The following is a 23,469-nucleotide window of genomic DNA, read 5'->3' as shown; positions in this document are numbered from 1 at the left end:
GATCTTAGAAAACTTAGAAAACTTAGAAAACCACAACAAGCCCTGGACAATTATGTTTAATTGGCATAAATGTAAAAAAAAATCCTAACAGTATTATGAAGAAAGCATTTTTTAAATAAAGTTGTAAAACGTTTTAATATTTCTTTTTCAAGAACCTGCAGGTTTGTTTTATTATGTGTTTAGTACATGATACATATTAAATCCCCTGTGATCTTCCAAAGCTGTGAGCTTTCATTCCAGATCAATGATTGGCTGGTTTGAAATCCCAGCTCACGTGTTGCTGTTATCTGTACCTGATAGAGGAGAGAGGAGAACAGATACAGTGAGCGACTAGGCTTCACTTAGATCTCTCAATCACAATGAATAATGTTTCTGTAATAACAATGTTTTTTCTTTCAGGTTTCAATGAAACAGTCAGTCACAGGTTTGTTCTCTTTTTCCTCAGTTTGTTGTGTTACTGCATCATTTGCCTCGTCAATGTTTCTCTCATTGTGATCATCATCTTGGACAGCAACCTCCATGAATCAATGTATATTCTGCTCTGTGTCTTTTGCATCAATGCACTTTATGGAACAGCAGGTTTCTTTCCCAAATTTCTCTGGGATCTCCTCTCTGATGTTCATCTCATCTCATATTACGGTTGCCTTATTCAGACTCAGGTGATTTATTCTTTTGTCTGCGGCGAACTGTCGATTCTTGCACTCATGGCATATGACAGATATGTGGCCATATGTCAGCCACTGAAGTACCACTCTATCATGTCAAAGCAAAGAGTCATTAGGTTTGCATGTTTTTTGTGGTTCACAAATTTCTGCATTATGACTGTGCATGCTTTTCTAACATCCAGACTGAAGTTATGCAGCCCGTATCTTTCCAGACTCTTCTGTATGAACTGGAGTATTGTCCAACTCGCTTGTTTTCCAGCACAAACTATAGTTAATGGAATATTTGCAAATATTACAATAATTATTTATTTGCTTCATGGTGTTTTTATAGTTTGGTCCTATATGTATATCATTCAAACATGTGTAAAGTCTATAGAAAACAGAGCAAAGTTCATGCAAACATGTGTCCCACATCTCGTCTCATTATTTACTTTTGTTGTGGCAGTACTTACTGATATTATAAGTCTGCGACTGGGTTCGAAAGAGTTGCCTCAGACCCTTCAAAACTTTGTAGCATTAGAGTTTCTTGTCATTCCTCCTATTATGAATCCTCTGATTTACGGTTTCAAACTGACCAAAATTCGAAAAAAATTGTATAGTGTTGTTATTTTAAAAAGAACTAAATTTTGTTTTATTCGATCAGAAAATAGTTTCACACACAGCTAAGTGTCACACCCATTGTTTGACATCCATTTTAAAATAAGTCCAAAAAAATGTTTAATTTTTACTGAAATTTGTGTTTTATTTGGAGTTGTCTGAAAACATGTCTATTGATGTGAGCGGATATGACGTTTTATTATTTATCTGCATTTCCCAGATGATTTACATTTTGTAGATGTCTTTGCACTAAATGTATTTTTGATGGTCACCTGCCTAATTACCAAAAAAACACTGATATGTAGAAAGGCTGTAAATTTCACTCTCTTTCTTCTCATTACCGTTCAAGGAAATAACAGGCACCGTGGAGACTGCACATGTGAAAAGGATTAAAAGACAAACTGTTTTAGATGTGGCAGCACTATCAGAGTGTCAATCTATTTTGATATTATGCTGTCTTATAAATCTGATCCACAACCACATGGATGTGAAGCAGTTTTAGTAGTTTTCTCAGTTTTATCCTCTTTTTCTTTAACACTTATTGAAACAGTCAGAGGTTTTAGCAACTGGACCAGTTTTAGAATTTCTGCTTAATCAAACATGAAAGTCTGTTTTTACTTAACACTTGTACAATTAAATGGCTTTTCCATTGTTTGAAGGATTGAAAGTTGAAGCTAAAGATGTACAGTGCAAATCAGTTTTTCTACATGACAAAATTTAGAAATCTGTTAAATAGTAAGAAATAAATGTGTAAAATTTGCAAAAAAAAAAATTTCTGGTAGCTCATTTCCCAGCAGTAGGTGAGTCCAAGAAGCACCACATCCCACACACAAACTACCCTCACCAGCCTCCCCCACAGGTGTGTTCTCTCCCTGCTGTTCTTGTCCCATATGTGAAACTCCTTAAGTTCGCTGATGACACCACCATCATTGGTCTGATCCTTAAGTCTGATTTTTCTGATGCTTAACAATACAGTAGCTACTGTGGTTCCCTTCAGATTCCTAGGATCCACCTTTCCACACGATCTGAAGTGATCCTTGCATATAAACTCTTTCCAGAAGAAGGCCCTAAGTTGCCTCAGGAACTACAACCTGCCACAGGAGCTGCTGGTCATCTTCCATATTGCTATCATGTAGTCTGTTCTGTGGACATCAGTCACTGGGCCAGACTGCAACAGGCAATCAGATCTGCAGAGCTGATCATCAGTGCTGATCTTGCCTCCATCCAGGACCTGTAGAGGTCCAGTGTTAGGAAATCTCTGCAGACCGCTCACGTCCCGGACACGAACTGTTCAAACTGCTGCATTCAGGAGGCTCTGCCGCTGTTTAGTAAAACAAGCCACGCAAAGACAGTTTCTTCAAGCAGGCTGTTACTCTGAACACTGTGATATAACCCACTGTTACATCCCTCAGGCCATATGCACATTGCACAGCTCAGTTTCGCACTTATAGTTAGTATAGTTTTCTAAGGCTTTCTGTAACTTGTTTTTTCTTACTTTGCTGGGCCAAATTCGGCTCCTGGGCCTTGTTGACACCTCTAGTGTAATTAGTTAGAAAGTTGGAATATTTCGTGTATATCTAAGATTACTTCCATTTCCAAGATTTTTGCACTAAATGTATTTTTGAAGGTCAAAATAAATGTAAACCCACAACTGTCCTGTCTTCTCATTACACTTGGCAAGTCTGGTTAGTTGAAAGGGTTTTTTTTTTTATATTTTACCTGTTCGGGTTCATTTGCAGTGTCCAGTGTGCAAAAAAAGAAAAAAACATTAATTAAATGTGTTAAACCAAAAGCAATGAGTCTGTTTTAAAATGTAAGGAGTGAAAAAGACAGATATTTGCGTTAAAATGTAGGGAAGAAAAGTAAAAAGATGTAGATACCTGTAAATTCTAGAGTAGCAAAGTATTTCTGCTTTATTAGTTCCAACCTCTTTTCTGTGCTGTGCCTTTGTTACACTGTAAAAAAAATTGTAATATAAAATATTTTACTGTGTATTTTACAGTTTTGTACTGTTTTTCCAGAATATCATTAAATTCACATAAATAGACTGTGATTTTACATTTCAAATGTAAATTAACGTAAAATCACTGTAAATGTAATAAAACATAATTTTCTTACATGAGCATATTTAGATTGTTAAAATACATTCACAAATGTATCATAATTTCATAAATATCTGTCCATTATTTGAAAGATTGAACTGTTAAATTCAAATGTAATGCTATGGAAAATATATAAAATGATTCTTATAAACTTTTTTTTACATCAAATGACAATTATTATTATTGTTGTTTAGGGCGATCGTGGCTCAAGAGTTGGCAATTCGCCTTGTACTCAGAAGGTTGCCGGTTCGAGCCCTGGCTCGGACACTCTCGGTCTTTGTGTCCTTGGACAAGACACTTCACCCAGTGGCGGTCCTAGCCTGTTTGGCGCCCCGGGTGAACACTCCCTCTGGCGCCCCACACACATAAAACATATTAAGGATTATACATTAACATAAAACTGTTGTCGGAACCATACTGAATTTCGCCAGAGAAACACACACACATATAAAGAGAGAGAGTATGCATTGAATGCAAACAGCCATCATAATTTGTCATACAATGAGAACAGGACAAATTGAAAATGACTAATTAACATTAAAATCTGTAACATAATGTACTGTTTGGAGTTTAGTCTGTTACTGTTACTATTTTTACCATTTCTTTTTGGAGCAACTGTAATCCACATTATTTCCTTAGGGATTAATAAACTATTCTGATTCTGACTCTGATTGTTTCAGGATGACCTGCCATTATCCAACGACACATCTGCTTACCTGCATCTTTTGCTCGTTTCTCCTCCTCTTCTTTTCTCTTTTTTCTAAACTGAGCACCTGATGGCTTTGAACTTTTCTTGTCCATCTTCCACTGGTTTTCATTTTGCACTCCAGTATGAACACAAACCCCTCAACCCGAGGATCACCACAACATAACCTAATAGACCTACACCTTAGTTCACAGATTCACTTTGTCCACAGTTTATTTCTGGGATTTCACACAACCCAGGATTCAAATCATGAATACATAATGGGCTTGGATTTACATCATTATGAATGAAATGTGCTCTATTTGGAAGCAGCTGGTCCTCTCCCCTTTTGACGGGCTGTGTGTGAGACTTTAAATCATCAAACTGTAAATTATAAATTTAAATTGTTATTGATATTTACTCCCAGCAAATAGGCGACAGAAAAGCGATCAGTGCCTATGCCATTCCCAATATGCGCTGGCTGATGTCGGGGCAGCATGAGTACGAGCAATTTTTTATTTTTTATTTTTTTGCCGATGCCCGTGATGCCGCCCCCCACCACGTCGCCCGTATCAAAAACCGCTACTGACTTCACCTACCACCTACTGGTGTTGGCCAGAGGGGCCGATGGCGCGATATGGCAGCCTCGCTTCTGTCAGTCTGCCCCAGGGCAGCTGTGGCTACAACTGTAGCTGCCTCCACCAGTGTGTGAATGTGAGAGTGAATGAATAGTGGAATTGTAAAGCGCTTTGAGGGTCTCGAAAAGCAGTGGTTGTGGCTGTGGTTTCAACTCATTTCGGGTCATCAACATCCTCCTGTGGAGTTTTAGGCTGATCCACCACCTTTGTTATGATCATCCTCACCCCATGAGGTAAGATCTTGCATGGGGCAATTGATGGTCATTTTATATTTCTTCCATTTAAGAAAAATAGCACCAACAGTTGTTACCTTCACATTAAGCTTCTTCTTGATGGTGTGGTTGCCTAATCCAACCATGTGCAGGTCTACAGTCTTGTCTCTAATGTAATTTCACAGCTCTTTGGTCTTTGACATAGTGGTGAGAACAGTGGCGGTCCTAGCCTGTTTGGCGCCCTGGGTGAACACTGGTATATTTATTTTCTTACTCTTCTTATATTTATTGTTTGTTTACTTGCACTGCTGTAACTGGAGCCTTGTCGTCTTGTCTCTCTATATACTGCACTGTATGTAGCGGAGATGACAATAAAGTTTACTTTGACTTCAGCAGCGAGCAGGCGCACCGAGGGCTCTCGCGCTCACTTTTCGGGTATAGAATTTCGAAAAAACATCGGTGCAAATTATAAGTCTGTATCATGATGTCTGGTGTTTTTGTGTTTGTTGTGTTTGTTTTTATTTTGTTTTATTTTGCGAGTTGGTTATTAGATGCCGCCCCGCCCTCTCCTCCCTGTGCAGCAAGCAGCAGGCGCACCTCGCAAACGGAGGGCGCCCTTACTCCCAGCAAATGGGCGATAGAAAACCGATCGATGCCTATGCCATTCACAATATGCGCTGGCATGACGTCGGGGCAGCATGAGTACGAGCATTTTTTTTTTTTTTTTGCCGATGCCCGTGATGCCGCCCCCCACCACGATGCCGCCCCGGGCAAACGCCCGTGTCGCCCGTATCTAAAACCGCTACTGGGTGAGAAATCCAAATAGGAGAAATTGATTCTGTGGACTGGTATGCTTTATGTACATAATGAGTTGAGATCAGGAGTATCTGTAATTGATTGACTGATTGTAATCTGCAATGCCACACACAGCCAATCTGTGAGAGCTGGAGTTCTGTCTGGGTTGTTGGGGATCAAATACTTATTTCACTCAGTTACATGCAAATTAGTTTATAACTTTTATGTAATGTGTTTTTCTTTTGTTTGGTTCATATTCTGTTTCTCTCCATAAAATAAAAGTATCATAAGAACACACTATCCATTTCTTTGTGAGCGAACTTATAAATTCAGAAGGAGATGTTTAGTATATGCAGCATATTAAATCCCCTGTGATTTTTTCCAGATCATTGGTTGACTGGTTTGAAATCCCAGCTCACATGTTGCTGTAGACAAAACTAGACAGAGAAGAGTGAAGAAAGGAGACCAGATGTGAGAGACTAGGCTTCACTTCTCTCAATCACAATGAATAATGTTTCTGTAATAACAATGTTTTTTCTTTCAGGTTTCAATGAAACAGTCAGTCACAGGTTTGTTCTCTTTTCCCTCAGTTTGTTGTGTTACTGCATCATTTGCCTGCTAAATGTTTCTCTCATTGTGATCATCATCTTGCACAGCAACCTCCATGAACCAATGTATATTCTGCTCTGTGTCTTTTGCATCAATGCACTTTATGGAACAGCAGGTTTCTACCCTAAATTTCTCTGGGATCTCCTCTCTGATGTTCATCTCATCTCATATTACGGTTGCCTTATTCAGAATCAGGTGATTTATTCTTCTGCCTGTGGTGAACTGTCGATTCCTGCACTCATGGCATATGACAGATATGTGGCCATATGTCAGCCACTGAAGTACCACTCTATCATGTCAAAGCAAAGAGTCATTAGGTTTGCATGGTTTTTGTGGTTCACAAATTTCTGCATTGTGGCTGTGAATACCTTTCTAACATCCAGACTGAAGTTATGCAGCCCGTATATTTCCAGACTCTTCTGTGTGAACTGGAGTATTGTTCAACTCGCTTGTTTTCCAGCACAAACTGCAATCAATGCTATATCTGCAAATATTACAATAAGTATTTATTTTCTTTACGGTGTTTTTATAGTTTGGTCCTATATGTATATCATTCAAACATGTGTCAGGTCTATAGAAAACAGAGCAAAGTTCATGCAAACATGTGTCCCACATCTCGTCTCATTATTTACTTTTGCTGTGACAAAGCTTTTGGACATTATAAATATGCGACTGGGTTCGAAAGAGTTGCCTCAGACCCTTCAAAACTTTGCAGCAATAGAGTTTCTTGTCATTCCTCCAATTATGAATCCTCTGATTTATGGTTTCAAACTGACCAAAATTCGGAAAACAATTTGTAGTGTTGTTATTTTTAAAACTAAGTGACTTCTGTGTTATTTAGTAAGATAACAAATTTTTTGTAATCATGGACAGTTACAGATCAGATCCTTTTCTTATGTGCATTGAAAAAAGATATTAATGTAAGCAGTTCTGCAGCTTTAATCTCTATCTTCATATCTCAGGTCATTTCCATTTCCTACATATCTTTGCACTGAATGTATTTATGATGACCACCTGCCTAATTTAATTGAATTCAGTTTTATTTATGTAGCACCAAATCATAACAACAGTCACCTCAAGGTGCCTAATATTGTAAGATAAAGATCCTACATTATTACAATATTGTAATTACCATATAGCATTCATATAGAGAGGCTGTAATTCTAATTCTAAAGTAAATATGAGTTTACAACGTCATTCCTGTTTACGACAATAACAGATTTGTCAGTAACAACATTTGTCATTACAGTGGTGTGAAAAAGTGTTCGCCCCCTTCCTGATTTCCTGTTTTATTTTTATGTTCGTCAAACTTAAATGTTTCAGAACATCGAACAAATTTAAGATGACGATAACACACGAAATCACAAAATGCAGTTTCTATATCAAGGTGAAAAACCACCACCAACAAAAAAACACATGGTCCTGTGTGAAAAAGTGCTACATTTTCTCAATCAAAAAAATCCCTTAAATATGAGCTGCCTGACAAAGTGGAGTAGACGAAAAGATCGTCAAAAGCCAGACATCATGCCACAATCCAGGGAAATGCATGAACAAATCAGAAACAAAGTATTTGAGATCTCTGAGTCTGGAAAAGGCTATAAAGCCATTTCTAAAATTATGGAACCGCAGTGAGAGCCATTATCTACAAATGGTGAAAACATGAAACAGTGGTGAACCATCCCATTACTGTGAGAGCACAGGCACGACTCATCCAAGACGACACAAAAGACCCCAGAACAACATCCAAAGAACTACAGGCCTCTCTTGCCTCAGCTAATGTCAGTGTTCATGACTTGGCAAAAATGGTTCCAAGACGAAAACCACGTTTATTAAAAGAGACATAAAGGCTCATGATTATGCTCCCCAAGACTTCTGGGAAAATACTCTGAGGACTGATGAGACAAAAGTAGAACTTTTTGGCAGGTTTGTGTGCCGTTATGTCTGGTGTGAAAATTAAAGTGCATTTTAGAAAATGAATTTCATACAAACAGTAAAATGTGGTGGCGTTAGTGTGATGTTCTTGAGCCGTTTTACTGCCTCAAGACCTGGAAGACTTGCTATGGTAAATTCAACCATGAATTCTGCAGTCTACCAAAACATCCTGAAGGAGAATTTCTGGCCATCTGTTCGTACCTCAAGCTGAAGTGCACTTGGGTTTTGCAGCAGGACAATGATCCAAAACACAACAGCAAGTCCATCTCTGAATGGAATTAGAAAAACAAAATGAAGATGTGCAGTAAAGTGCATTTTTCTTCTGTGTTCAATCAGACATTTTCTAATAGTTATAAACAGAACAAATGTTTTTTCACTTCACTGCTTGATTCTTAACCCGCCTAACTGAAACATGATGAAATGTCATTGCATTATTTTTGAAACGTCTTCCGCAGTGCATGTGATCGCATTGTAACTTACTAATAAAAAGTTCTGCGTGTACTTTGGTGTATGTTTTATATAATTTTATTGCACATAAATCATAGTCATTTTATTTTACAATAACACACTATCATATATCTCTTCTTTCTGATGTTGTTTCTAGTTATGGGAATAACTGTGTTACAAGTAGCGGCGTTACTTTTTTCAGTAACAAGTAATCTAACTAATTACTATTTCTATCGTTACAATGCCGTTACCATTACTAACAAGAAAATGCGGAGCGGTCGCGTTACTATTTTTCAACAAACAGACGCTTGAAGCTGTGTTCAGTTTACCGCATCTTATATCAGTTGCACAGAAGTAGCTGCCTATATAAGTAATCTGTGCGCTACAGCTTTAAGCAGCTGCGCGTGCTCCCTCGGACGGCAATCACTTTGTGCCCGACGATCACTTTTTGGCACAACACCTGGAGCTAGGGGGGCAAAACAATCGCATGAGTGCTGCTATTTGACTGAGGAAGAATAAAGTAGTCGTGGTAAGCCAATCACATGACCACTTAAAGACAAAGCAACAAGGTGATATATATACCAGTTTTTAAATTGTGTTGATAGGCCACGTAAAACCAGACTCATGATAAACAATATATACGCAGTGTTTTTCCTGAATACTTCCGTCACGTTTACTGTCTAAGGTAAAAAATGGTAAATGGTCTGCATTTGTATAGTGCTTTATTTAGTCCCTAAGGACCCCAAAGCACTTTACACTACATTCAGTCATTCACACACACATCACACTGGTGATGGCAGCTACATTGTAGCCACAGCTGCCCTGGGGCGCACTGACAGAGGCGAGGCTGCCGGACACTGGCGCCACTGGGCCCTCTGACCACCACCAGTAGGCAACCATGGGGTTAGTAGCTTGCCCAAGGAAATATTTGGCAAGATACTAGATACAAGATGCTTAGGAGTGATGGTGAGAGAGAGAGAGAGAGAGATAAAGACAGCAGAGAAAGAGAGAGAGCGAGTTTTGAGATGTGAGAGATTTGTGACGTTTAGGTGTTTGGAGTGTGTAGTTAATGTGTTGTCTTGTGTAGTTAGCAGAGATGGGTTACAGTATTACGGATTACAGTAACGCATTACTTGTAATGCGTTACTGTAATCCGATTACTTTTTTCAAGTAATGAGCAAAGTAAGGGATTACTATTGCAAAAAAGGTAATTAGATTACTGTTACTTTCCCGTAGGAACGCTGCGTTACTGCGTTACTAAAAACCGAGATTGTTTTGCAAGAGTGTCTCATGACAGTGACGTAAGCGAGTGCGACGTTCGTGACAACAGCTGTCTGCAGATCAACAATTGATAATATATCGAGTGCAGGAGAGAGTATGAGCGTGCAGCGTTTAAAGCGTGGAAGTACTGACCTTACTTTGAGTTTGATTCCATAAAAAGTGACAAAAACATTAATGTCCGCTGTTCACTGCATGGAAAGATCATAGTTCTCACATTTAAGTGCATTCATAACCTTGCATTTCTTATCTCTGTGATCTGCCTCATATCACCACAGTTTCCCGCTCTCTCAGATCTTCATCTTGTTGTTCCTTCTGCTCGTCTTACCGCTATGGGGCACAGAGCTCTCAGTCGCTCTGCTCCTCGGCTCTGGAACTCACTTCCTTCAGCTTAAGAAATATAGATTCCCTTATTTAAATCACAACGCAAAACCTACTTGTTTAAACTGGCTTACTCGCTTTAATACAGATTTTACTTACTGTCAAATCTTGGGGGGGGGGGGGGGTTGTTTGTTTTTGTTGTTGTTGTTGTTTGTGGTTGTATTTTGCTGGGTTTTTTTTAATATTTTAATTTATTAGGATCTATTTTAATCTACTGTTTTATTTATGTCATTTTCTCTTTGTACGGTGACCTTGGGTTTTACAAAGGCGCCCTCAAATAAAATGTATTATTATTATTATTATTATTATTATTATTATTATTATTATTACCAGAGGACAGGAGTCCAGGAACAGAGCCAAGCCCTGACACATGAGGAGCTTGCGGGGGAGTATCCCAAATTTTTTAATTTTATTTAATTTTATTTAAATTTATTTATTTTTATTTAATGTTTTTTGTTTGTTTGTTTGTTTGTTTTTAAATTCTGGATTACATCAGAAATTTAACCAAGGTGTTGATAAGGCGCAAATAAAATGTAATAAACCTTTCCATCGGGGCACGCAGCCTCCAACTCTCCCCATCCTCACTGTTACAAAAGCACCTGTTTAAATAAGACTGTTATTTTCATTTAACACATTTTCACACGTGCACACACACAGGGCCCCCATAACAGTTGTCTTAAAAAGTGTCATTTTTGGTCAAATAAGGTGAACTTTTTGTCTTAACCTCAAACTATCACAAGTATCCATATTTTTCATGATCATATTTTTTGTGCATATGATTATTGATTACTAACAAGTTATGAAATATCATAATTTTATAATAGTCAGAAAAATTATGACTGACATGAACTTTTATCAGTTCCTGTATTACTTCCTAAGTCATAAATTATTTGATAAAGAGGCCATAAAACACTGGTTTGACATGAGGGGTATAACAGCCCTCCTTGTGGTTAATAACAGATAAATAGCACTCCCTGCTGGAAAACTGGATCAACATTTACTTGACATAATATTAAAATGTCTTCTTAGGTGTTTCATACATATAATGAAACACCTATGAAACAGAAATGTTTCATAGGTGTTTTTCATTCTTTCAAATGACTCATTGTTCCCTCCACAATTCACATGAACATTAACCAAAGGTTTGAAATAAAGCTGTTTTTATTCTTATTATTTATTTATTATGAAAACTTTTATTTTTTAAAATCTCCATCACTGTCTATAACTAGAAGTTTCAAGTAAAAACTACAGAAATGAATGTGGTTTGATATCAGCAGGATACCTTGCTGCTTGCTGTATCACACTCTTATTAGACCTCAAAACATCAACAGTAAGACTTACTTTTAAATGAATACCAATACTTATTGGATTTTTGGATGGGAACCTGGAGTTCTTAACTGCATAGTTCTTAAAGAAAATACAAAGAAAAATTGTTTTTATGGCTGTGTTCTGTAATTACTTTCTGTCAGTGATTCCTGGGATACTGTTTCGTTGTGTTAAAATCACAGCGACAGGATTAGAGAGCATATTTGGGCCGGGATTTGGAAGTTGCTGGACACGCTAACCTGTGAGACAAGAATTCACTTTTAAAATTATACAATCTATACATTATAGGTAAAACTACTGTTATAACATCTATGTAATATATTCAAGAAATTATGTCATTAGCATGTTTAGCACAGGGGGGACCACGAGGAACTGTCCTCTCCTCTTTCCTCTTCAGCCTCTAAACCAAAGACTTCAGCCACTGCACAGATACCTGCCATCTTCAGAAGTTTTCTGATGACTCTGCGGTGGTTGGATGCATCAGTGAGGATGATGAGACAGAGTACCAGGCTGTGGTTGACTCCATTTGTCACGTGGAGTGAGCAGAATCATCTGCAGCTCAATGTGGCAAAGACCAAAGAATTGATTGTGCACTTTAGAAGGACCAGGAAACCTGTGACCCATGTTTCAATCCAGGGGGTTAATGTGAATATTGGGAAGCACTGGATTACACACAGATAATAAACTGGACTGAGTTAAAAACACCACTGCACTGTACAGGAAGGGCCAGAGTCATTTTTCTGACTATTTCAACATCTGTCGGACAATGCTATCTGTTGTGGCCAGTCCCATCCTCTGTGCTGTTGCAGCAGGTTGAGGGTCACAGATGACAACAGACTCAATAAACCAATCCGCAAGGCCAGTAATGTTATGGGGACAGAGCTGGACTCTCTTAAGGTGGTGTCTGAGAGGTGGATGCTGTCCAGTATAATACCTCCCACCCACTCCATGACGTGCTGGCTAGTGACAGGAGGGCGCTCAATGAGAGACTGAGATTACAAAAATGATCTCTGATTGACACAAGTGGCTGTCATTACTGCTAACATGAATTATTATTTTTCTGAATCTACAAAATGCAAGTAATGAACATATTTCATCATGAAAGCATTTATTTAAATATTTTTAAAGTTGTTTTATTCAAATTTCTTGAGAACCTGCACATTTGTGTTGTTTTATGTTATGGTTGGTAAAGGAAACATATTAAATGTCCTATGATCTTCCAAAGCTGTGAGCTTTCATTCCAGATCATTGATTGGCTGGTTTGAAATCCCAGCTCACATGTTGCTGTTATCTGTACTAGATAAAGAAGTGAGGAGAACAGAGATTAGACACAATGAGGGACTGACCTACAATGAATAATGTTTCTGTAATAACAATGTTTTTTCTTTCAGGTTTCAATAAAACAATCAGTCACAGGTTTGTTCTCTTTTTCCTCAGTTTGTTGTGTTACTGCATCATTTGCCTCGTCAATGTTTCTCTCATTGTGATCATCATCTTGGACAGCAACCTCCATGAATCAATGTATATTCTGCTCTGTGTCTTTTGCATCAATGCACTTTATGGAACAGCAGGTTTCTTTCCCAAATTTCTCTGGGATCTCCTCTCTGATGTTCATCTCATCTCATATTACGGTTGCCTTATTCAGACTCAGGTGATTTATTCTTCTGCCTGTAGTGAACTGTCGATTCTTGCACTCATGGCATATGACAGATATGTGGCCATATGTCAGCCACTGAAGTACCACTCTATCATGACAAAGCAAAGAGTCATTAGGTTTGCATGTTTTTTGTGGTCAACAACTTTCTGCATTATGGCTGTGAATACCTTTCTAACATTTAGATTGAAGTTATGCAGCCCGTATATTTCCAAACTCTTCTGTGTGAACTCGAGTATTGTTCAACTCGCTTGTTTTCCAGCACAAACTATAGTTAATGGCATATTTGCAAATATTACAATAATTATTTATGCACTTCATGGTGTTTTTATAGTTTGGTCCTATATGTATATCATTCAAACATGTGTAAAGTCTATAGAAAACAGAGCAAAGTTCATGCAAACATGTGTCCCACATCTCGTATCATTACACACTTTTGTTTTAATAATGCTTCTCGATTCCACGAGTGCGCGATTTGGTTCAAAGTTTTTACCTCAAGTCCTTCAAAACTTTATAGCAATAGAGTTTCTTGTCATTCCTCCTGTCATGAATCCTCTCATGTACGGTTTCAAACTGACCAAAATTCAGAAAAAAGTTTTTATTGTTATTTTAAAAACTAAGTGATTTTTGTGTTATTTAGTAAGGAAACTCATAGTCTTATAATCATGCACAGTTAAAGATCATGTGCTTTGAAAAAGGTCTAAGAAAACTCCAATTTTGTGTTGTCTGAAATTTTTTTGTAATAGTCTAAGCAGATATAAATTAATATTTATCTGCATATCTCTTGTGGCTCCCATTTCAACACATGTATTTTTGATGTTCACTTGCCTAATTACTATATAGCATCTGTGTGTAGAAGGGCTGTAAATTCACACAAAATAAAAGTTTACAGCCTCTCTTCTCATTACAGTTTAAAATATTCAGTGACTAGTTACTGTAGAGACTGCACATGACAAAGACAAACATTTTTAAATGTGGCAGAGCTATCAGAGTGTCATTCTACTTTAATATTATACCATCTTATAAAAGTGATACACGGCCAGAAGAATGAAGCAGTTTTATCCACAGCTCTGAATGAGTTCCTGCAGGTTTGAAGGGACACTCCTGTACGACAGGAGAAGGATCATATTTCAGTTCAGTGTTTTCTTTCTTCTCTGAGTTTTTATCTTTTTTACATTTAACACTTATTGAACCATTAGAAGACTTTGTTTTTTCTCATATTGAAATCACCACTAAAAATGATACAACTAACTTGAAAATTGTTTGATGGATTGCAAGTTGTCTGAAAATTTTGACAATAGTTTAAACAGTTTGAAGGTTTTAATATTTTTCCACTAAATGTACTTTTGATGGTTAAAATAAATGTGAAACTACAGCTCTCTCTCAGCACTCTCAGACTGCTTAAACTCTTTTAGTTGTCACAAAACATGTTTTCTACAGAACCAGAACGATGGAGCACGATTCATCAGCGTTGTTTCCTACGGGTCGGGATGCAAACTGCTGTCTGGTTTCTTATATTTTTCACTTCATCATTGTTCACCTTAACTTTTTCACTTTTATCTCCATTTGCTGACATAATATTAGGTTTGTTACTGCTCTGTTGTCCACTCTTATCTCTGAATAAAACAATTACAATATTTAATGACTTTGTTTCAGAGTTGTCAAATAAATCGGTTTTATAACGAGACTTTTGTGAGTTATCAGATAAATAAAAGTATATTCCTGAGTCAATGACTATAATAGAGATAATTAAAGACACCGTTTATCCCTTAGAAGTAAATGTCTGCTAGAAAGATAAAGTGGACTATAACAGTAAATATATGCTTTTATTTTAAGCTTTTCAGGAAGTAAGTAATCTGGCTGATAGTGGGAATGTGACATGTTCCAGTTTGTCAGCATGATGTCTTCTGAGAAATGCTTGGGATTTTTAGACTCTTTACACCTAATCTGATGATGCTTTCATAAGGATTCATTGACTTAGGCAGTGAAGGATATTTCAACCAAGGTGTTACATGTTAGTGCACAGTTATTAACATTCATTTGAATTTTGATTGGAATCAGTTATAGAAATCAGCCGTGCAAATCATTTAATGCGGTCTGGTGCACACCGATGTATTTGACTGGAACTCATTTTTCTGGAAACAGTTCTGCCTTTGTGCCTTTTAAGATATTTTGACGTCTGAGGATTTAGTGTTACGTCACAGAGCCCACTTTAAGTTTATTTCAGTGGGAAGAAAATTATGGTGGACGGGATCCGTTGGCTGATGTTAGTGTTTCACACCTCTTTGTTCAGGCAAGGCAAGGCAAGTTTATTTGTATAGCACAATTCAACAACAAGGTGATTCAAAGTGCTTTACAGAGACATTAGAAACAAAAACAAATAAAAAGCATGATTTAAAATTGATTAAAACAAACAAACAAACTAACTAAACACACACATTTCACACCTGTTCGCGCGATCTGAACCCTTATCGTAAGGGGAGCTACCAGTCCTCCTGTGGACGAGCTACTTTCTATTTTAAATTCCCTGAATTTAAAATACTCTCTAGACCCAGTCTAGACCCAGCTGGGGAGCTACCCAGAGCTCTAAACCCACTTAACAAACAAACAAACAAACAAACAAAAAAGTATATAAAATCAAAACAGATAAAATCAGAAATAGATAAGATCAGTAGTTAGTGTAAGTTTTGAAATTTAAGCTTAAAAGTGTGGATTTGGTGTTTTATTCAAATGCAGCTGAGAACAGGTGAGTCTTCAACCTGGATTTAAATAAACTGAGTGTTTCAGCTGATCTGAGGCTTTCTGGGAGTTTGTTCCAGATATAAGGAGCATAAAAGCTGAATGCAGCTTCTCCGTGTCTGGTTCTGACTCTGGGAACTGATAAAAGACCGGATCCAGATGACCTGAGGGATCTGGATGGTTCATACTGGGTCAGGAGGTCACTGATGTATTTTGGTCCTAAACCATTCAGAGCAGAATTATAGGTCATTATTATGTATAACTCCAAATGATCACTGAATATGCATATATTTACACATATTTACACTGACAGAGGTCATTCACTGGGTGAATCTATCTTGAAAGCGATCAGGTTTAAACTTAGCACAAAAAGAAAGGAAGTTTGTGTTTGGTTAATAATTTCTTTGTTGTAACAAGGCTACTTGACAATAAATCTTATTGCCAAGAAGCCTGTTTGGTCTCCCTTAAATGGTGCCACAGTTATAAGGAAAATGTATTTGTGGTTGAGCGGCAGAGCTGCGTATGTAGGTTGAAGAAAAAAAAATCACAAATCTTCTCTGCCAATGCCAAACAGCTTATTCTGCTATTGACTCTTGTTTGGTGTTGTTTAATGGACTGGATTATTGACACTGGGAATTCAACACTTTATTCATTTTACAAACATGGGCCTCAGCAGCATACACAGCTCATGCTGGTCACCAGCTCGGTCACGCACCGCTTTGTGATGGCATCACATTTTTCAACTCAAAGTAAAAAAAAAAAAAACGTTTAAACCAGCCCAGAATGAAATTGTACTTAGTCTGTTTATTTTGAGCTGGGTGTTTATATGGAACATTTATATTCTATTTGAGCTTTTAACCTGATTAAAATCAGAATATTAGGGGCACATTACAGAGCCAGTGCAAATGTGAAGGATGAGTGAGTAAAATGAATCAACAGGCTGGTTCCTGCAGCATCAGCAGTACGTGTGGACATGCCCTTTGGGCAATATGTAAAACAACTGCACGCATGGGGCTGAAAACTGCTTTTCTTTCACTGGCCCCTTGGTCATTACACTCCACTCTCCTTTGTGAGTTTTTTCCTCCTTTTCAGAATCAGAATCAGAATCAGAATCAGAATACTTTATTGATCCCTGGGGGAAATTATTTTTTTTGTTACAGTGCTCCATTATAAACCAACATAAACCAACATTAAGACAAGACAGACAATACGCTAACTAAGAATGTGTTTATATGCCCATTAACATGTACAGCCCCCTCATAAGGTTTGCAGCCGGCACTTGGTTCACTTTATATTGTAAAGTAAAGACTCTACTATGTAACATGGATGTACTGTATGAGCAAGCACTTGGCGGCAGTGGCAGCAGAACTGAACAGTGAAGACAGAGACTCATTTCCATGTTCAACACTTTCTGTGCTCCAGTTAAGCAGCACTGCATCTGCTTTCAATACATTCATGTGAGCATCTTACCTCATCGTGCCATCGTTGTGTAACTCTGCGGTGCAGGTTGTTTGGAGTTTGGTGTTTTGTTTGTTTTGTGTTAAATTAGTGCTGTCATGCGGTTCAGGTGCTGTAAGCTACTTTTTTGCAGTTGCTGGAAGTTAGAGACACTCTTTACTCTCCCGAGACTCGGCCAGGAGTTAGATTAATACTTCTCATTAAAATAACATTTACCACAGCAAACGAGTTGTGTTTATCAAGAAATCAGGTTTTGTTTGTTAACTAAATTTGACTTAACTTTTATGAGCTTCTGTAAGCAATTTTTGCTACTTTCATTTTAAATTCAGAGTGCAAGATTATATTGCTTCTGGTTAGAAATCCATACTTTATTTCTTTGAGGTGAATCATATTCACCATACTTCATTTTCTTCAGTGTGAGCTTTCTGATTTTTTTTCAACCCCATGAGGCGACTGTTGTTGTGATTTGGTGCTGTATAAATAAAGACGTTTGTAGATAAATTATTGCAAAAAAATCATCTGCAAATTGCTGAAGTGTGGGTATAATGCATAAAGTCTTATTGACTTTTGCACAGGGACAAGTCTTGAGCCACCCATCATTTTTTTATATAATAATAATAATAATAATAATAATAAACTTTATTTATAAAGCAAACTAAAAAACCAAGGGTATACCAAGGTGCTTGACAAAATAAGATAGGAAAAATGAGATGGGAGGGAAAAGAGAAAAGGACCTGGCACGTATCAATTATAAAACCATGAAAATTGTTTAAAAAAAGAATTTGAAAACGCTCACAAAGAGCTTGTGAATATGGCAAGGACATATCAGAACAGGGATTAACAACAGATTTAAGAATTTTAAATAGCACACGGGGGTTGTGACCATTAGCCACAATGGCTTTGGAAAGAAAAGATGCCTTAGCCATTCTAGCAGCAGTTTGAAAACTTGAGCGGCTGGTCCGTAACATATCATAAGAAACCTGAAGTTTATCTTTTTTCCACCTTCTCTCATCATGGCGACAAACACAGCGTAAAGCACGCATAATATCATTTAGCCAGCAATGAGAGTAGGTTCTAGAGCGCTTCATTTTGATGGGAGCAACAGAATCAAGAATAGAAGAACAAAAAGATAACAGAATATTAGCATAACCATCAACCAAGCAGAGAGAACAGTAGTTAGGTACAGCCAAATCAGGGGTAGATGAAAATAATGATAACAAAATATTAGCATAACCATCAGATAAGCGAACTGAGCAGCAGTCAGGAATCATAAATGCCAAATCCAAAAAAGACACAGCAAACTTTGACACAGCTTCAGAGCTGAGTACACGTAGTGGACGAGAAAGAGCTCCAGACTGAGATCCAGGGGCAGATAAACCAATATCAAAAGAAACTGGGAAATGGTCAGAAATCCCAGCGTCATTTATATTCTTAATACAGATATCCAGGCCATACGTAAAGACCAAGTCCAAAATATGGCCTTTAACGTGGGTTGGTTCATTTACCCACTAAAGGAGGTTAAAAGAGTCCATTAAAGCAAGAAAGTCTTTAGCAAGCAGGTGTATGTTAAAATCACCAAGAATAAGAACAGAGTCATATTTAAAAAGAACGGAACCCAGGAAGTTGGCAAAGTCCGAGATAAAACTTTTGTTATATTTGGGCGGTCGATAGACCAACACACACTGAGGGGTTGTGGAATCAGTCATCTCCAATAACTGAGCTTCAAAACTAGCAAAGTTAGGTGAGGAAAGTTGCCGAACATTATATACGTTTTTAAAAACCGAAGCTAAACCACCTCCCCTACCAGAAAGCCTCGGTGAACAAAAAAAGGCACAGTCCAAAGGAAGAAGTTCAGAGAAAGGGATGGGCTCACCAGGGCGAATCCAGGTTTCCGTAAGGAATAAACCATCAAGGCCGCTAGTAGAGAAGAAGTCATTTAAATACCAGCGACCTGACATTAAGCAGTGCCATCTGTGGCCAGGGTACTAGAAGCATGACGTAGAGTGCTTAGATTGCTTCAACAAACTCCCCGTCGGCGTGACATTATCCAAATCCGAGCAGGAAAGCGTGTAGCAGAACGGGCATAGGAGGCTTGAGGATCAACCGGGTAAATCCAGCAAGGAGAAAATGATGGAGTGTCCAGGTTAGCATGTACATGGTCCGTAATTCTGGCTCTGAGGAAGGCCCTGAGACTGACGCGACGGCCACTCCTTCTTCCCCGCTTCCTGTAGCATTTCTTGTGGAGATTAGAGAGTGGTAGGTAGGAGAAGCCGAAAGACGAATCCAGTTGTGGTAGATTAGCACTGCCCACACTCCAGCAGGGGTCGGCCCGAAATGAATGGAAAGAGCGAAGATTTAAAAGTGTTTGCCTGCCATATGTAATCAGTGCACAGCCACTAGATAAACATACAACAAGAAAAGTCCATAAGTGAAGATAAAGGGAAAGGGGAGGGTAAAAAACATCAAGACAGACACAACCGATATTGTGCAGTGTGTTGTCAAATTAAAAAAAATGTGGGAATTGCACATGTGGAGGACAAAAGAAGGCCTACTGTAGGTAGATGGGATACACCAGGGTAAAAACACAAGGCTGAAATGAATAAAGGAATGAAATGGAACAAAGGAAGTAAAATTAAATACAAGACACATGTTGGAAAAGACTACCAAAATAAAACAGGAAGTAACTGACAGAGACTTAAAAAGACACACAGAATGCTAGTCTAAAACAAGATTTAAATATTAGCAAAATATTGTGATAAAAAATAGATCAAAATATAAATGTAAAAACTCCTACAGAAAACCAGATTACAAAGGTATCAAGCACGAAAAAGAACCGCACAGAAATTACAATAATAAGAAACCCGAAGGATATAAATTTAGAACTAAGAACAAAGCTCATAAACTATAATCAAAAACTGGAACAAATAACTAAGACTCTAATTATTAAAGAATATACACAGAGAATCAATAATTAAGAGGCCTAAAGAATGATTCTAGAATACTACTTACAGAAATTACCGGAAAGCTGATTAAAAGAGTTCAAACTAAACTGAAGAAGAAAGGTGGACATAGCAAATATTGACTGTGAAGCTCATTAGAATTGCACAAACTCTGTGTATTTTTTTATACTTGTATGTTGTATTCCCATGCATGTTTGCACATGTTTCAATACAATGATGTAACTCTTTTCAGTAGCATAACATGTCTGACCATTTTGTAACACTTTCTTTTGGCTCTTCCTTATGTCTTGAAGAGGCTGTGCCTTCTCCAGCGTGATAATGTAAATATGAATGTGTTTTTTAATGGCTTGCTGGTATATTATAGCTGACATTGCTCGCTGGACCATGTTGTGGTACAAAACCCTATTACATGAAAGTACAAGCCAGCCCTAGTTCAGCTTCGCTTGATGTGTCTTTTAACGCAATTACTCTCACCTTAAGTTATTTATTGGAAGGATTATTTTTAAACTATTATTAAAACACTAGAATTTCTTTTTTTAAATGTACATTTAAAGTGGACATAAAAGTTGAAATTTTTCAGAGGATATCAGAAACATAACGCAGTAATTTAAAATAATGACGTCAGACAAATGAGCCCAACGACTGTGATTTCGACTCAGCTAAATGCACATTTCATTAATTTTCTTTTATTAATTTTAGAAAATAATAGGTATTCAGTATTATTGTTTATATATGACAACTTCATAAATCAAGAATTTATTAGATAAATAACAGGAATATTGTTTAATTTTCAATCATTTTTATTATTTATCTGTCTATTGTGTTATATTAGAGAGTGGGTACTGTTGTGTGTACAATGCTTGTGTGTACAATGGTTGAGGTCCAGTATAAAGTTATCTTGAATACTGAAACGTGCAAACTTATTCCAGTACAGTCCAAGAACAAAACATGAACTTGGATATTTGCATAACTGATTTGTTTTTAAGTGCTTTATTCACACTAGATTTCAAACTAAGTTACATATAAGATGTCAGTGGTCAATATAACAGATAACAAAAACAGTGTTTAAAAGTTTCGATATCTTTATTATTTATCTATGTATGGTTGTGGGTGGTGTGGTGTGATGTCTAAAACTGCTTGCATCTGACAGTGAATGAAATAAGTAGCTGCTGCACCAAGGTCCAGTATAAGGTAAATAATAATTATCGTGAATTTTGAAACTCTAGTCCAAGAATAAAAATAATATTTCAGATATTTGCATAACAGTATGCATAAAACACCCCTGTAGGAGCTTTGTGCAAACTAGATTTCAAACTAAATATCATGTTAAACGCTTTTAAAGTCAACAGTTACTGAGCGTTATGTCTTTGACCTTCTCGCTATGTGTGTGTGTGTTTTTTATATACGATGTTTATGAAAGATGGGTTCATTGCGGGCCTTTGTGTTTTATTTTGAAAATCCCGAGCGGAAGCTAATTACTGCTACGGTAACTTCACGGACGTCTGAGGGGGGTAGGACATCCCTGACCGACCTGCACCGACTCCGCACCGCTCAGCGGCAGTAATGCAGCGTTTCCTTCCCCAGCCGCGGCGAAACACGGAGCAGAAGAAGGAGGCCGACGGCAGGCTGTGAACACTGCGGTACATGCGACCGTACAGCCGCTCTCTTCAGCCTGTGCTCGTTTTTCTTCCACAGCGGCGACGACACGGAGGAAGACGAGGCATCTGCGTTTGGGGTTTGAAGTGGCGGACGAGATATAAACGTATCCTGAATTCACGGCTTCCCGTTGAGGCCATCAGTAAGTATCCGTTCTGTGTTATTTTGGGTCTGCAGTGGATGAAACATGCTAATGTGATTTGGGTTCCGGTTGTGTTTATATAATATTAGGCTGGTAATCCTCCGGAGCAGCGCAGACGTTAGGGCTCACCGGTCAGAATTACATGAATAATTAGCCAGGATATGTCGCTTTTAAATAAACGCGTAAGCCTTTTAAATTCACCTTGCTGTTACTGCTGTTATCAGCTTTACCCTGTCAGTGCCTGTGAAGGTCTGCTCAGGAGACTGCATCATGCACAATTAACAGTGATATCGTACTACAAAGCCTGTGCCTGCTGCAGCACGCTGGGCTGTTACGTTATGCAGGTGTGATTTTAGATTCGCTGCTGTCCACGAGAAAAACATGCAACACAATCCACTCACCGTGCACGGTGAAGCCGCCTCCTTTCAGGCTTGCTGTCTTGTAGAAGTCATTTATGTATAAAAGTGTTATAACTGTATCAGAGGCGGACTGTAATAAGGATTCAGGCCAAGAATTTGACTTCATCTCAGGCCACTCTGTTCACAAACCCCCGTGGACTGTTTGTTTTTTTCACACTAAACCTTTACTGTGCTCAAAATAATGCACTTTATACAGCGTGTCTGTTACTGCAAGTGAATTACTTCTAATACGACTGAAGGGATGTGGAGAGAAAGTGTGTAATCATAAGTTATCAGCAGCAATAATTAATCATGCTATTGCTGTTATTAACCTGATATTAAAAATGAATTTTTACATTTCATGACCTGCGTTTACAAGTGCCAGTTTAGTAGCTTTTTGTTTGCCTGCTTTATGTTTATGTGGGAGGAGAGGACCCAGCTTCCAAAAACAAAATGCCTCAATCCTCAAACATGTAGTTATACAAGGTCAACGACACAGAACAGTGAGCCGTTTGACCTTAAAGGTAGCTCATATATGCAAATTATCACCTTTAAAGTTCAGCAAAAGTGCACAAAAAATCTCCAAAACTGAAAAAAAGCTACAATAATGTAATTAAATTCATGTGAAAAAGAAGAAAACATGAAAAAGTTTCTGGGCATTTATTTATGGGACGCTCTCTAAAGATCCTGCCACAGCATTTCAATCAGGCTGAGGTCTGGGCTTTCTCAGACATAGATTTTCCTGATGTGTGAGGGATCGTTACAGTGTTTGATGCCTCAATTTTGGCAAAGCTT

The 23,469-nt window shown here is 37.8% G+C and overlaps 4 protein-coding genes across 4 annotated transcripts in view; all 4 read left to right on the top strand.

The window, feature by feature from the left end:
- Nucleotides 1-347: 347 nt before the first annotated feature.
- Nucleotides 348-1,549, top strand: LOC146691324 (olfactory receptor 2K2-like). The gene has a single exon (XM_085435395.1). The coding sequence runs from the start codon at nt 360-362 to the stop codon at nt 1,329-1,331; it is 972 nt and encodes a 323-aa protein (XP_085291521.1). The 5' UTR covers nt 348-359; the 3' UTR covers nt 1,332-1,549.
- A 4,649-nt stretch (nt 1,550-6,198) lies between these two features.
- Nucleotides 6,199-7,128, top strand: LOC146691323 (olfactory receptor 5F1-like). Its single transcript, XM_085435394.1, has one exon. It carries the CDS (start codon nt 6,199-6,201, stop codon nt 7,126-7,128), a length of 930 nt encoding a protein of 309 aa, XP_085291520.1.
- A 5,890-nt stretch (nt 7,129-13,018) lies between these two features.
- Nucleotides 13,019-13,945, top strand: LOC146691322 (olfactory receptor 2K2-like). The gene has a single exon (XM_085435393.1). It carries the CDS (start codon nt 13,019-13,021, stop codon nt 13,943-13,945), a length of 927 nt encoding a protein of 308 aa, XP_085291519.1.
- An 8,045-nt stretch (nt 13,946-21,990) lies between these two features.
- The window catches only part of adarb1b (adenosine deaminase RNA specific B1b), a 129,188-nt gene continuing 127,709 nt past the window's right edge, over nt 21,991-23,469 (top strand). Inside the window, exon 1 of the mRNA XM_085434704.1 lies at nt 21,991-22,276. The gene's annotated coding sequence lies outside the window, so the exon portion shown is untranslated. The remainder of the gene's footprint in view (nt 22,277-23,469) is intronic.

The sequence above is a fragment of the Copadichromis virginalis genome, linkage group LG16 (genome assembly GCF_057382275.1).
Source record: "Copadichromis virginalis isolate Kocher_CV1m ecotype Utaka linkage group LG16, C_Virginalis_male_GT1.1, whole genome shotgun sequence".
NCBI lineage: Eukaryota > Metazoa > Chordata > Actinopteri > Cichliformes > Cichlidae > Copadichromis > Copadichromis virginalis.
Note: the sequence above shows the minus strand (reverse complement) of the source record. Positions and strands in the feature narration are given on the sequence as shown.